General features: G+C 25.2%; 1 protein-coding gene across 1 annotated transcript; it reads right to left on the reverse strand.

The window, feature by feature from the left end:
- Positions 1–2,867: 2,867 nt before the first annotated feature.
- Positions 2,868–12,727, reverse strand: LOC107167802 (major facilitator superfamily domain-containing protein 6-like). Its single transcript, XM_015516989.2, has 8 exons — positions 12,382–12,727; positions 11,362–11,720; positions 5,560–5,718; positions 5,220–5,484; positions 4,947–5,131; positions 4,699–4,835; positions 3,320–3,684; positions 2,868–3,097 (listed from the first exon to the last, which is right to left on the reverse strand). The coding sequence occupies exons 1-8, from the start codon at positions 12,446–12,448 to the stop codon at positions 2,883–2,885; spliced, it is 1,752 nt and encodes a 583-aa protein (XP_015372475.2). The 5' UTR covers positions 12,449–12,727; the 3' UTR covers positions 2,868–2,882.
- Between the last annotated feature and the right edge of the window lie 219 nt (positions 12,728–12,946).

Raw genomic sequence — 12,946 nt, forward strand, 5'->3', positions numbered from 1 at the left:
GTTATTTATAGACCACTGAAATTTTCAATTTTTCTGAAAATTTTTTTTTGAAGTGTCGATAAAATTTTCTTGGCTCTATCAAAATACTTCAAAATTTAATGCAAAGTTCCTCATAAGTTATTCTTATAGTAATTAAAAAATTATAAAAATACATAGGCACATTTTTTTTTATTAGCATTTGAAGTTCAAATATTGACGTAATACGTAAAAATTACGGCAATTTTCAAATTATCTTAGATAGAAATTCATAAAAGTTTTTCTTTTTATATCTAAGATTTGAAAATTTAATACAAGGCTCCTATCATATTTTTACGATAGCAGTTGAAAAATAAAAGGAATACATAGTCACAATTTTTATTTATAAGCATTTAAAGTTCAAATTTTGACAACATATTATGTAAAAATCACGAAAATTCTTAAATTATTTTATGCTAGAAATTCATAAAAAATTTTCCTTTTATATCTAAGATTTCAAAATTTAATACAAGGCTCATACTATATTTTTATAATAGCTTTTGAAAAATAAAATAAATATATAGTCACAATTTTTATTTACAAGCATTTAAAGTTCAAACTTTGACTAAATACGTAAAAATTACGGCCATGTTCAAATTATCTTAGATAGAAATTGATAAAAGTTTTTCTTTTTAATTCTAAGATTTGAAAATTTAATACAAGGCTCCTAACATATTTTTACAATAGCAGTTGCAAAATAAAAGGAATACATAGTCACCATTTTTTTAAAAAGCATTCAAAGTTTGAGTTTTGACAACATATTATGTAAAAATCACGAAAATTCACTAATTATCTTAAGCTAGAAATTCATAAAAAATTTTCTTTTTAAATCTAAGATTTGAAAATTTAATACAAGATTCCTTACAAGTTTTTCAATCTTTATCACAAATAAAAAGTCTACCGGAAATTCAAATTTAATTTCTATGAGCATTTGAAATTTAAATTTTTACATTGGATTTTCACTGGATTTCACATTTAGTGATTTTCTTATTTTGGTGTAACTCTAAAAGTCTAAAAAAAATGACCGCAGATACTTGAAATTTTCACTGAATGTTTATATAGGCATTTTCTATATTTGATAAAATTTTCAAAATATTTAGATTTGTTTTGAACTGTTTACTGACATTTTAATTTTTCAACTTTTTTAGTTTTTTTTTCTATAAATATCGATAAAAATGTATTTGTTCGGTAGAAAAGCTTGAAAATTTAATACTAGGCTTCTAACACATTTTAACAATAGCAGTTGAAAAATAAAATAAATTCATAGTCACATTTTTTTTTTTTACAAGGATTCAAAGTTTGAATTTTGACAACATACGTAAAAATCAAGAAAATTCATAAATTATTTTATGCTAGAAATTCATAAAAAATTTTTCTTTTATATCTAAGATTTAAAAATTTAATATATGGCTCCTATCATATTTTTACAATAGCAGCTGAAAAATAAAAGAAATATATTAGCACAAATTTTTTTTACAAGCATTCAAAGTTTGAATTTTTACAACATGTGTAAAATTAACGAAAATGCGCAAATTATTTTTAACTAGAAATTCATAAAAAAATTTCTTTTTAAATCTAAGATTTGAAAATTTGTAATAATCTATAATATATTCTAGACAGATAAACCGTCTTCGCTCAGAATCGTTTTTCGTATACAATGATATAATATTATTGGATTCAAATTTAATTCCATCCATTACAGTAACCCACTTGTAACCTACTGTACAGCAGAGCGACATCCACGACTTACCCGCCTTTTTAATTATTAAATTTGATTATTTATACTAATATACTAAGATGACACACTGTCTTGGCTCAGAATTATGTTTTGTATGTGATAATAAGGGTTAGGAGGTATATGACCTTAAAAACTTGAAAAATTCATTTAATTATTATTTGAAAAAAAATATATATTTAGAATTTAGATTATAAGAATTTTAATTTTTTAAATGTTTGTGTATTTTGTAACTTTCCTCAGTTTTTATTGAAATATTTAAAATAAACATGCAAAACATGCACTTATATTTATATTATAAATATTATGCACTTAACCCTCAAAACTTCTATATGTGCAAAACTATGCAAAATATTATTTAATGTATTTAATTCTATGCCATACTAAACGAATTGATTACTTGGTCTGCAATGTTTACTGCAAAAATAAAAAATATGAATACTTAAGTCTATTAACATAAATATTTATATCTTAACACCAACTCTAGCAATAATTTATCATTGAGTACAAATCTAAGATCTAACATATCCATTACAATATGATATACTCGACAACTACTGTTTAGTATATTATACATCAGAACCCACTTGTTTATCTTTTTAATTTTCATTAAATCATAATTATCTATTAGTTGATTAAGCTTGATTTTAATTTCTAGACATTGGCCATTGGACCTAACCTTTGTTAGTGTTACGCTGATAAAAAATCGAAGCAATATTTTGACTACGTCTTATCGTGTATAGTGTGTAAGTATTATACATGTAGTATACAATATATTCATGACTCCGCATAATTAATATAGTCATCGCTCTGCTTAGAATCTGAAATAACTATATGTAAAAATAGAAAATCTGAAATGTATTGACGACAGTAATTTTTCAATTATTTTATGATGCCATAATATTGTTGAAGTTAGTGCACAAAGTGTTGTACACCAACTTCTCATACACACCTACATTATCAACAATAAGCTATAAAATATACAATTCCATAAATTATTTTAATATTTTCTAATGCAGTTAATATAGGTATTATTTGTTATTTTATTATATTAGAATTATACTGCATTATAATATTATATTTCTCTTTAGACAATTTTATACAAAATAACACGTCATTAAAAAAAATTATATTATATTTCACTATCGACGTCATCATTTTTTCTATTTTTTATCTCAGGCACTGTGACAAAATTATAATTTGTCAAACCTTTAGTAAATCCAAAACGATTGCTTAGTATGTTTAAAAAACACATCGAAGTCGAGCAATACGCGAAAAATCGAAACGACCACACTCCACCGTATAATTTGAATAAATATCCGCCCAGTAGACTACCTAAAGTTTCACCTACAAAATAAAAAATCCATTTCAAAATGATATAATGTGTTAGGTTTGAGTCTGTAAGGCTTTTTTTGTGAGTATAAAAACAGGTCACATGCAGGTCCCTTAAGAACAAGAGAATGATAGGTATATCTATATCACCTATCAAATGGTTTTATTATTTTTAATAATAATAGCATATTGTCTTATACTAATTTATAGAAACATTAAATCTCAAGTATAGTTTACCAATGCAATCGAAAAGTCCTAATATTCCGATTATAGTATTTGTGGTGTCTTCGGGTGACATCATTTTTGCGTACGACATTTTCACCGCTGCTCCTAATGCATATGACACACCATTCAATAGCTCTATTAAAATGATCCAAACTGGGTTCCAGATTACTGTGTAAAGATACATCCTGATAGCCATCGCTCCCATTGCTAAAGACATGCAGTTAATGTGACCAATCTTTCCGATTATCCAACCAGAGCAGAAATAAAACGGCATTTCACCGCCAAAACATTGGATGCCTTGAGCTAGACCTTGAAGCGTTTTTAGCCACGCCCGTTGGTTCAGGTTATTGTTAGCAGAAACTAAATCCTCCATGTACCTGAAAAAATATTAACAGTCGTATTGAAACAATATTATTGTATTATTATTTTACTGTCAAATATTATAATTTTGCAAAAATTATGTCAAATCAACTTTGCCATACTCGAAGATATTTTTAACTCAGTCGTTTTGAACATGCGTTAATCAAAATATTTATTTATGTATATGATACGCAAATATCTCATAAATTTAAATAGGTACATTATGTAGACAGCAATTATTCAGTAGGTGATATATTTATGAAGAACTGGATTAATATGATACACTTGAGACTTGACTCCTAGTATCTTAATACCTAGTCTGGAGTCTAGAGAACTAATACGATATTATGCATTATATAATATTTATTATTATCTTAATAGCAATGCTAAATGATACGATAATTACGTACTACGTTATATACTGTACTATTAAATAAACTATACAAGTACCTATACTTTAATCAAAACTAATGAAATTTGACGCATTCATATTTTAGAAAAAAATTTTTTATGGAAATTAAGGTAGAAATAAGTAAAAATGTAATTTATATAATACACTATCTATAAAAATATTTTATCGATTCATAGTATAAGGCATTTTGTATTTTCATTTAACTAATATTTACTTTTATTTTTATACAGAATGTTTATCGTCGAATATAAAGCTCATTACAGAAATATATTATTAACACTGAAATCTACCGGTGGGAGTAAAATATAATTAAACTTCTCAAATAACATTGATTTGGGCTCTACAAATTGACTAATTAACATTATACCCGACATTAAGCATAACTTTTTTTTCACGACTTCTTTTTTTATTATATAAGTATCTGCCTAAATCAAAATTTACTTGCTACTCATAGGCACCTACGCCATATATACATCTCCATTCTCCGTGATATTTTGTCTGTTTACGCACTAATGAGAATATTATATAAGTAAGTATTCATTATAATTTAAAAAGACTAAATAATTTTAAGTTAATTGATGTCATAATAAGGAAAAAATTTAATCGATTATAAACTCACCAGAATAGAAAATGTGTAATAATTGTATGGAGAAATGAGCTTGATGCTACCCATATGTAAAATACAATTACATAATGTTTAGTAAATAGTCCATATATACTCTTCCATTTTCCTTCGGATTTTTTCGTTTCTGTTATCTATAAAATACAGAAAAATATAATATATAATATTGTTTAATACTATTATTGTACCTCATTAAATATTAAATAATACATTGATGCATAGAATAGAGCCAAGAATTAACTTACTTTAAGTTTATTTATGACAAACAAATTAAAAAATGTGAATAAAATACACGAATAAAAAACTGGCGAATAGTCTTTTTCCTTTTTATTAAGGCTGAACCAATCCACAAGCCATCCGATGAATATGGAAAAAAATCCCCAACCAAATGATGACCAACATTTTTGTTTTCCAAAATCCTCGGGTTTATCTTTTAAAAACAAAAATAGATATAATTTTTTTTTTTTTATTACAGAAATATTATTAGTATTGGTATTATTGTAGGAATTATATTTTACCTAAAATATCGAGGCAGAGTGAATTTTGTAAAGTTGTCGTTATAATCATGCAGGACCATAACGCACAGACAGCAAAGAAAAAAATCCAAAATTGATACAAACTAAGTACGTTTCCTCTGTATGTCGGCACAGTAAATATCTGCATTATGGCTTCATTAGAACATGATATGTGGCAAAATGTTTTTAAACGACATTGGCATGTTGGGGAAATTCCCGTACCGTTAATTTGGACGGACAACAAAGGGAAAACATACGAACTTTCAATCTGAAATCAAATTAATTAGGAAACAAGGAAATGTCAAATAAATATGAATAAACGATAACGCCGCGGTAATACTACTTTTTTCATATCTTTTAATTTCAATACAACATCAATCCGATTTCGATCGTTCATTCTTTTTACATCATTGATGGTCGCCATCCAATAATCGCTGAAATCTGATTGGTTATTCGATTTATTTGTTTGGTAGTCACACGACTTTGTATTTTGACAAGTCAGCTGAATAAAGAGAATTAAATTTGTTTACATTATTGAACATTTTAACTGGAATTCCATATAGTATTTACTATTTCATATGATCATATACTTAGTATTATTATTTTATTATGCCTATATGACGTTTTTTAATGGACTATTTGATATATTTTTGTAACCTAGTTATTAAAACAACTTTTGTAAATATTAGTCTCGTCTGTAGCAGATAAGACGAGTATGTATAATTATACTTCTCAATATAAAGTTTAATTCATAATAGTAATTAATAATCTCGTTGAAAATCGGGTAAGTGGGATAAAATCTGTTGTATAGTAGGATACTAAAGTGGGCCAATGTAATAGATGGTGTCAAATATTTAAGTTCAATGATATAATATCATTGTTTACGAAAAACAGTCTAGGATATTTTATATCATATTAATATATTTATAATGTTATTATTACTACTGTAGCTAGTAGGTTGAATTACTATTATTTGCGTATTTTGTTTCATCATATTTGTATACAATAAATGTTTCAAGTACCAGCAAACAATATTTTAAATTACAACAGTATGACTCAAGTCGTTATTCTTAATTAATTCATATGTGGTTTCAATCGAACTTGAACTAACTATAAAAGAAAAATATTTTGTTACGGAAATTCTACTTCAGTAGCTTTTCAGGTGAGAAGATAAATCTGGTTGGTGCATTGGGAGGAAAAATTTAAAATTCCTAGTAGTTTACTAGTTTTAAAAAACGTTGGAAAAAAAAAATAGAAGAAAAACGGTAATTATAATACGGCAAAATGGGTTATTGAGAAAATTGATTTTGGATATTGGTATAACTCTTAACAAATTACAGTAGATACATGAAATTTTCACTGAGTTTTCACTTGGAACTAACTGGCATTTCCTATGCTTGATAAAATTTTCAAAATATTTCAAATATTTTAAAGTTATTTATAGATATATGAAATTTTTAATTGTTTTAACTTTGACTATAAATGTCAACAATTATTATTCATTGCGTAAAAAAGCTTAACAATTTAATACCAGGCTCCTAATATATTTTTACAATGCATGGTAGTTAAAAAATAATAAAATACATGGTTAAAAATGTTTTCATCAGCTTTTAAAGTTCGAATTTTGACAACACGTAAAAATCAGCAAATGTGAAAATTATTTTGAATTAAAAATTCATAAAAAATTATCTTTATAAATATAAAATTTAAAAATTCAATACAACATTCTTCATGAGTTTATCTACTTTTATCAAATAAAACATGTTTACTGGAAGTAAAATCAAATTTTTAAGAGCGTTTAAATTTCAAATTTTTACAACATTGGTTAATCATTCGATTTATCTTATACCGATATTCTTATTTTATTGTTATTCAAAATCGAACGACTGTAGAAACTTGAAATTTTAACTGAATGTTTATATTGGAATATCCTATACTTGGTTAGGTTTTTTAAACTATCACAATTTTTTTAAATTTTTTTATAGACATTTGAAATTTTCCATGTTTTTATTCTATACAAGGTTTCACGTAAGTAGTAATTCTGCAACTATGCAAACACAGTTTGTTTATAGTTCATTTAGATGAAATAACCAAGAATAACAATTTTATTTACCCCAATATTAATGTAATTTAAAAATTGTATTCTTGAGTACTTGAAATTTATAACGTACTTTACTTATTTTCTAATAGTATTATTTAATGTGGTTAATTGTTTATATTAATACTTAATAGGTTATACTATTAATGAATTTGTAAATCGGGTACGGGGCACATAATGGATCAGATTTGAGATTAATTTGGAATTTATTTTATAGGTACCATCCTTTTTTTTTTTGAAATAATAATAATATAATTATTAATTAATATAGTATAAAATATCCTAGACTGTCAATCCGTCTCCGCTCAGAATCTTTTTTCGTTTACAATGATATACCCAAAATTGGGCAAATTAATGATAATTTTTAATTTATTTAAGTCAAGTTGATGAAAAACATTTTAAAAAGCTTAAAGTTAACAGTCAAACCTAATTTTTTTTTAAACTTAGTCAAGTTAAAAGATATATGGACATTTCCTATTAACTTATTAACTGAAGTTAATATTTTTATTTTTTTTTCATATATATATATATATATACACAGGGTATCTCGTGAGGATTTACCCATTGCGATATCTCCCGAAATAATGGTGATATCGAAATGGTTGTAATAAAACTCACAGAGATAAGTAATACAATTGTATCATAATTTAATTTATTTTAATGTTTTGTTAAAAAATATATTTTTATATTTAACTATTTCTAAAAAAATTAAAAATAGCCATTTTGTAGAGTTTTTTTTCTGAAATTATTGACGTTTCAAAATTTTATTTTCATCAATTTCCTGATTTTTAATATTTTTTTTTAGTTTCGAGAAAAATGCGAATTATTAACACCATAATGTTATCAAACATGTGACCCGCCGCATCGCACGCAATTCCATACGGTCGGCTAAATACTTTCCGTGTTCCTATAATAGAACCTAATAAATTTATAATTATATTTTATTTCATCAAAACTAGAAAAAATATCAAAAATCAGGAAATTAATGGAAATAAAATTTTGAAACGTCAATATTTTCAGAAAAATAAACACTACAAAATGGCTATCTTTAATTTTTTTGGAAATAATTAAATAAAAAATTATATTTTTTAAATTTTTTACAAAAACATTAAAATATATTTAAAAATAAATGTAGTTCTCCCCTGTGTATCTTATTATAAAACCAGAATTTTGATATCTCCATTATTTCGTGAGATATCGCAATGGGTAAATCCTTGCGGGACACCTATACAGGGCGATTTTTTTATCATGAACCACTCATTATTTCAAAAAGTATCAATGTTTTTGAAAATATTTTTTTACAAAGTTTCATGTTGTTAAAAAAACAACGTTTTTATAAAAAAATTATATTTTTTAATATTTTTTATCCTTATAATTTTTTAAGTTTTTTACTTTTTTGAATGGCAACCTAGAGTTTTAATTTCATATTCCAAAGCAGAATATTTTTCTAAGTATTTTGATACGTAAAAGTCGAATTTTGGACGAGTAGTTTATGAGTTATAAGTATTTAAAGTTTAGATTGGTGGAGTGGAGTGGTACGGGGTTACCCCGCAAAATGTTTGTCCACTACTCCGCTTGTCTAAACTTTAAATACTTATAACTCATGAACTACTCGTCCAAAATTCGATTTTTACGTATCAAAATACTTAGAAAAATATTCTGCTTTGGAATATGAAATTAAAACTGTAGGTTGCCATTCAAAAAAGTAAAAAACTTAAAAAATTATAAGGATAAAAAATATTAAAAAATATAATTTTTTCATAAAAACGTTGTTTTTTTAACAATATGAAACTTTGTAAAAAAATATTTTAAAAAACATTGATACTTTTTGAAATAATGAGTGGTTCATGATAAAAAAATCACCCTGTATATACCTAGTATTTTAAACCACAACATGTTTAAAATAATAAATATAATACGTCATATTATTCAACATAGAAAATAGCCAATAGCCAATAGCTTTTCTATACATACACTTAAATTATTAGGTACTGATGATTCATCAGTGATGAATAATATTGAATAGCAAGTACCAAATGCATACAAAATGCATATGAGCTATGAACGTAATCTAATAAGTTTTAATTTAAAAATAATTTATTTAGGACTAAAACATTTTATAGTTTGTTCATGAGAATTTTACATTTATTTTCTGATTTGTATCTATCTCTATATTATAATTGAATATCATATTACTTATTAGTTATTACTTATTATTTGTTAGTATAGTATTATTATTGCTATAATTATAATATACCCGTATGCCGCAGTATGATATGGTATATCTTTATACATATATATATATAGGTACGAATGGTACGATACACCTATATAATAATATAATATTGAATATAATATACACCTATATTTGGGCATATAGCTATTGCTATTATCTAAATGTAAGTTATTTTTTCTTGAAGAATTCTGGTAAATGGAACAAGAAATAAATTGGTTATGTAATATGCATTATCAATAATAATTGTATATTTGTATTTTATTCATTTTTTAATTAAATATAAACTAACTTAACTTGAATTCGAATAAAAATAACTCGTTACCTATTTATTAAGTTAATATCAATGAAAATATGTTAAGTTAAAAAGTGAAAATTAACTTAACTTTTAACGTAACTTTAACTTTTTAACTCGTTTATGTCCCGGTTTGAATATACCATCTATTACAGTAACCCACTTGTAAGTTGTAACCAACTGAACTGCAGAATGGCATCTGTTTACCAATTTTTTAGATTCTGAGCGGAGCGATGAATGTATTGATTTTACCATGATCTGTGTGTTTTTTTTTTTTGTGTCTGTATCACGTTTTGAGGCAGTAAAAATGCTTCGATTTTTGACTTCAGTACATCTCGTTCGATCAGAAAGTGAATCTAGTTGATACTTTAGGGGGTCAAAAGTAAAAAATTATTAATACTTTTCTAAATAATCAAGAAAAACAAACTAAAAATTAAGGGAAAAACGGGAAATTTTACAAACACTCATTTTTCTACAAAATCGATTTTGGTTGTTGATGTAACTTTAAAACAAATGACCATAGATACATGAAATTTTCACCGAATCTTTATATAAGTATATTCTATCCACAATGCAATTTTCAAAAAAAATTTTGACTTAAGTTGAACTATTCATAGGCATTTGAAATTTTCAAAATAAAAAATTTTTAGTTTTTTTAAAATTAATATCGATACAAATTTATTTGTTAGGCAGAAAAGCTTGAAAATTTAATACAAGGCTCTTAACATATTGTTACAATAGCAGGTGAAAAATAAAAGAAATATATAGTCACAATTTTTTTTTACAAGCGTTCCAAGTTTGAATTTTGACAATATGTGTAAAAATCGCGAAAATCACAAAAATTCACAAATTATTTTAAACTAGAAATTCATAAAAAATTTTCTTTTTAAGTCTAAGATTTGAAAATTTTTAATAATCTATAATATATTCTAGACAGATAAACCGTCTTCGCTCAGAATCGTTTTTCGTTTACAATGATATAATATCATTGGATTCAAATTAAATTCCATCTATTACAGTAACCCACTTGTAACCTACTGTACAGCAGATCGACATCCACGACTCACCCGCCTATTTTTTTGTATTTATGGGCATTTTTTAGAAATACTGAGAATTTTAAATTTTAATCTTCCGAATGCATCAATAAGATTCACTTTCCCACTGGAATAGATACTAAAATTGAAATACATAGCATTATTTTGACTACTTATCGTGTACATACTGGTAAAAAGAAAAAAAACATACCTACTCATTTTATTGTAAAATCAATAAATTCATTGCTCAGCTCACTGTATAAAATCATTCCAGACAGTGTTTTATGGTAAATTTTATTGTTCCTCGACAATTCAGTTTTATTTTTAATTTTAGTTAATATTTGTGACACATCCTATGTATTTTATTATTGTAAATTTGAACAAAATATTAGCAAAACACAGAAATGTACAATCATTACTTTACACTTGTTCAAACAAAACCGTCCCAAGCCCACACACATTTAAATATTTTTATTTATTCTCACATTGCATATTATCAATTCTTCATTGTTCTCATCAATAAAAATCGAATTATTATGTGTATTTTGTTGAACGGTATCGGGACGAACAATCAAAACAATTTCTGATTCACATTTCATTTCCACACATCTTTCCAAAGGCACTTTTGGAACAAATATGAAGAAAAATGAAATCACACCAATCAATAGAGTTACCATAAAAAATAACGTTTTTTTCACTCGGAATCTGTCGACGATTAAACCAGCCATAGGCGCCATTACCATTGATATCATCGACATAAAAGTCATAACGACACCGTATGTAGTTATTGAGTACCCCAATTGTTTCGCTATTGTAGGTAAAAATCCAATTATAGGACCTATACCTGTGTGAAAAAAATTCAATTAAGTAAGTAAAAAATGATATGCAGAATATGTTTTTTTTTGTCATATTATTATGCAAAAGAAGCTTCATACAAATAATACATAATTAATAATTAATAATTACAATAATGAGCTATACGAACAACTTCAAAATAATATTCGTGCATTTTTCGTATTTTAAATTTAATTTTAAAATTTCGTATTCGTTTGAAACCGTTCTTGGTGTCACGTAAAGTCAGTGTTAATAACAGCCATGTTTATACATTTTCAAATAAATACTAATAGGAATATAATAAGTTCATTCTTCTAGAATTATAGACTCGAAGAACAAAACAGCAGTATAATAATAATATAAAATATTTACGCCTCCAGTCTAGAATAAAGGTACCCGGAGGAAAATTCAGCGACTTAAAACAAAACTATTTGCTGCTACGCAAATTATTATCTAATATTTATTATACACAGCAAAATTTTCAAAATATGAAAATCTTTAGCTTTTATTATACCACGGACTATTCATACAAAAATAATAGTTTATTATTTAATTCAAATTTACACATCCATTAGGCAGTGTAGGTTTCTGTACTAGTCACTGATCAGGTACACTCTACAAAAATAACAAATAGCAATGTTACCACTTATTTAATCAATATTCGTACTTACACCCAAAGTAAATGAAAAAATTCAATTTTATTGGGATCAATTTATTGTTAACATTTATATTAAACATTTTTAAACTGTAATTTAAACTTAATAGAATTATTAATCACATTTCAATACAAACATTTCGGTAGGTATAGCTAAATATATTTAAAGCACTTTTTATAAAAAAAATATTTGTTCATCATCACAACTATCTTTCAAACGAAAAGAACAATTACTTAAAATATATAATAGTTTATGTTATGCAGAACACGTTGATCCCCATTGTTAAATAAACATAATTTAAAAGGTAGGTAAGCAATGGAATCGGTGAAAACTAGTAACGTTATTATTGAAAACAATATGAAGTGGATACACATTTGATAGCGTTTTTATTCATATAATATATATTTTTTTGTTCTTTTGAATTTAAGATGTACTCTAATGAATTTTTATATTACAAGGTCAAATAATTTTAAAAAATATTCTATAGATAATAAAACATAATATTGACGATAAAAACGTGTAATTTTATTCATTGAATAAGCTTAACATTAATCTCATATTATTGATATTTATTAGTTTT

The sequence above is a fragment of the Diuraphis noxia genome, unplaced genomic scaffold (assembly GCF_037042655.1).
Source record: "Diuraphis noxia isolate RWA-SAM2 unplaced genomic scaffold, SU_Dnox_SAM2 contig0003, whole genome shotgun sequence".
Taxonomy (NCBI): Eukaryota; Metazoa; Arthropoda; class Insecta; order Hemiptera; family Aphididae; genus Diuraphis; species Diuraphis noxia.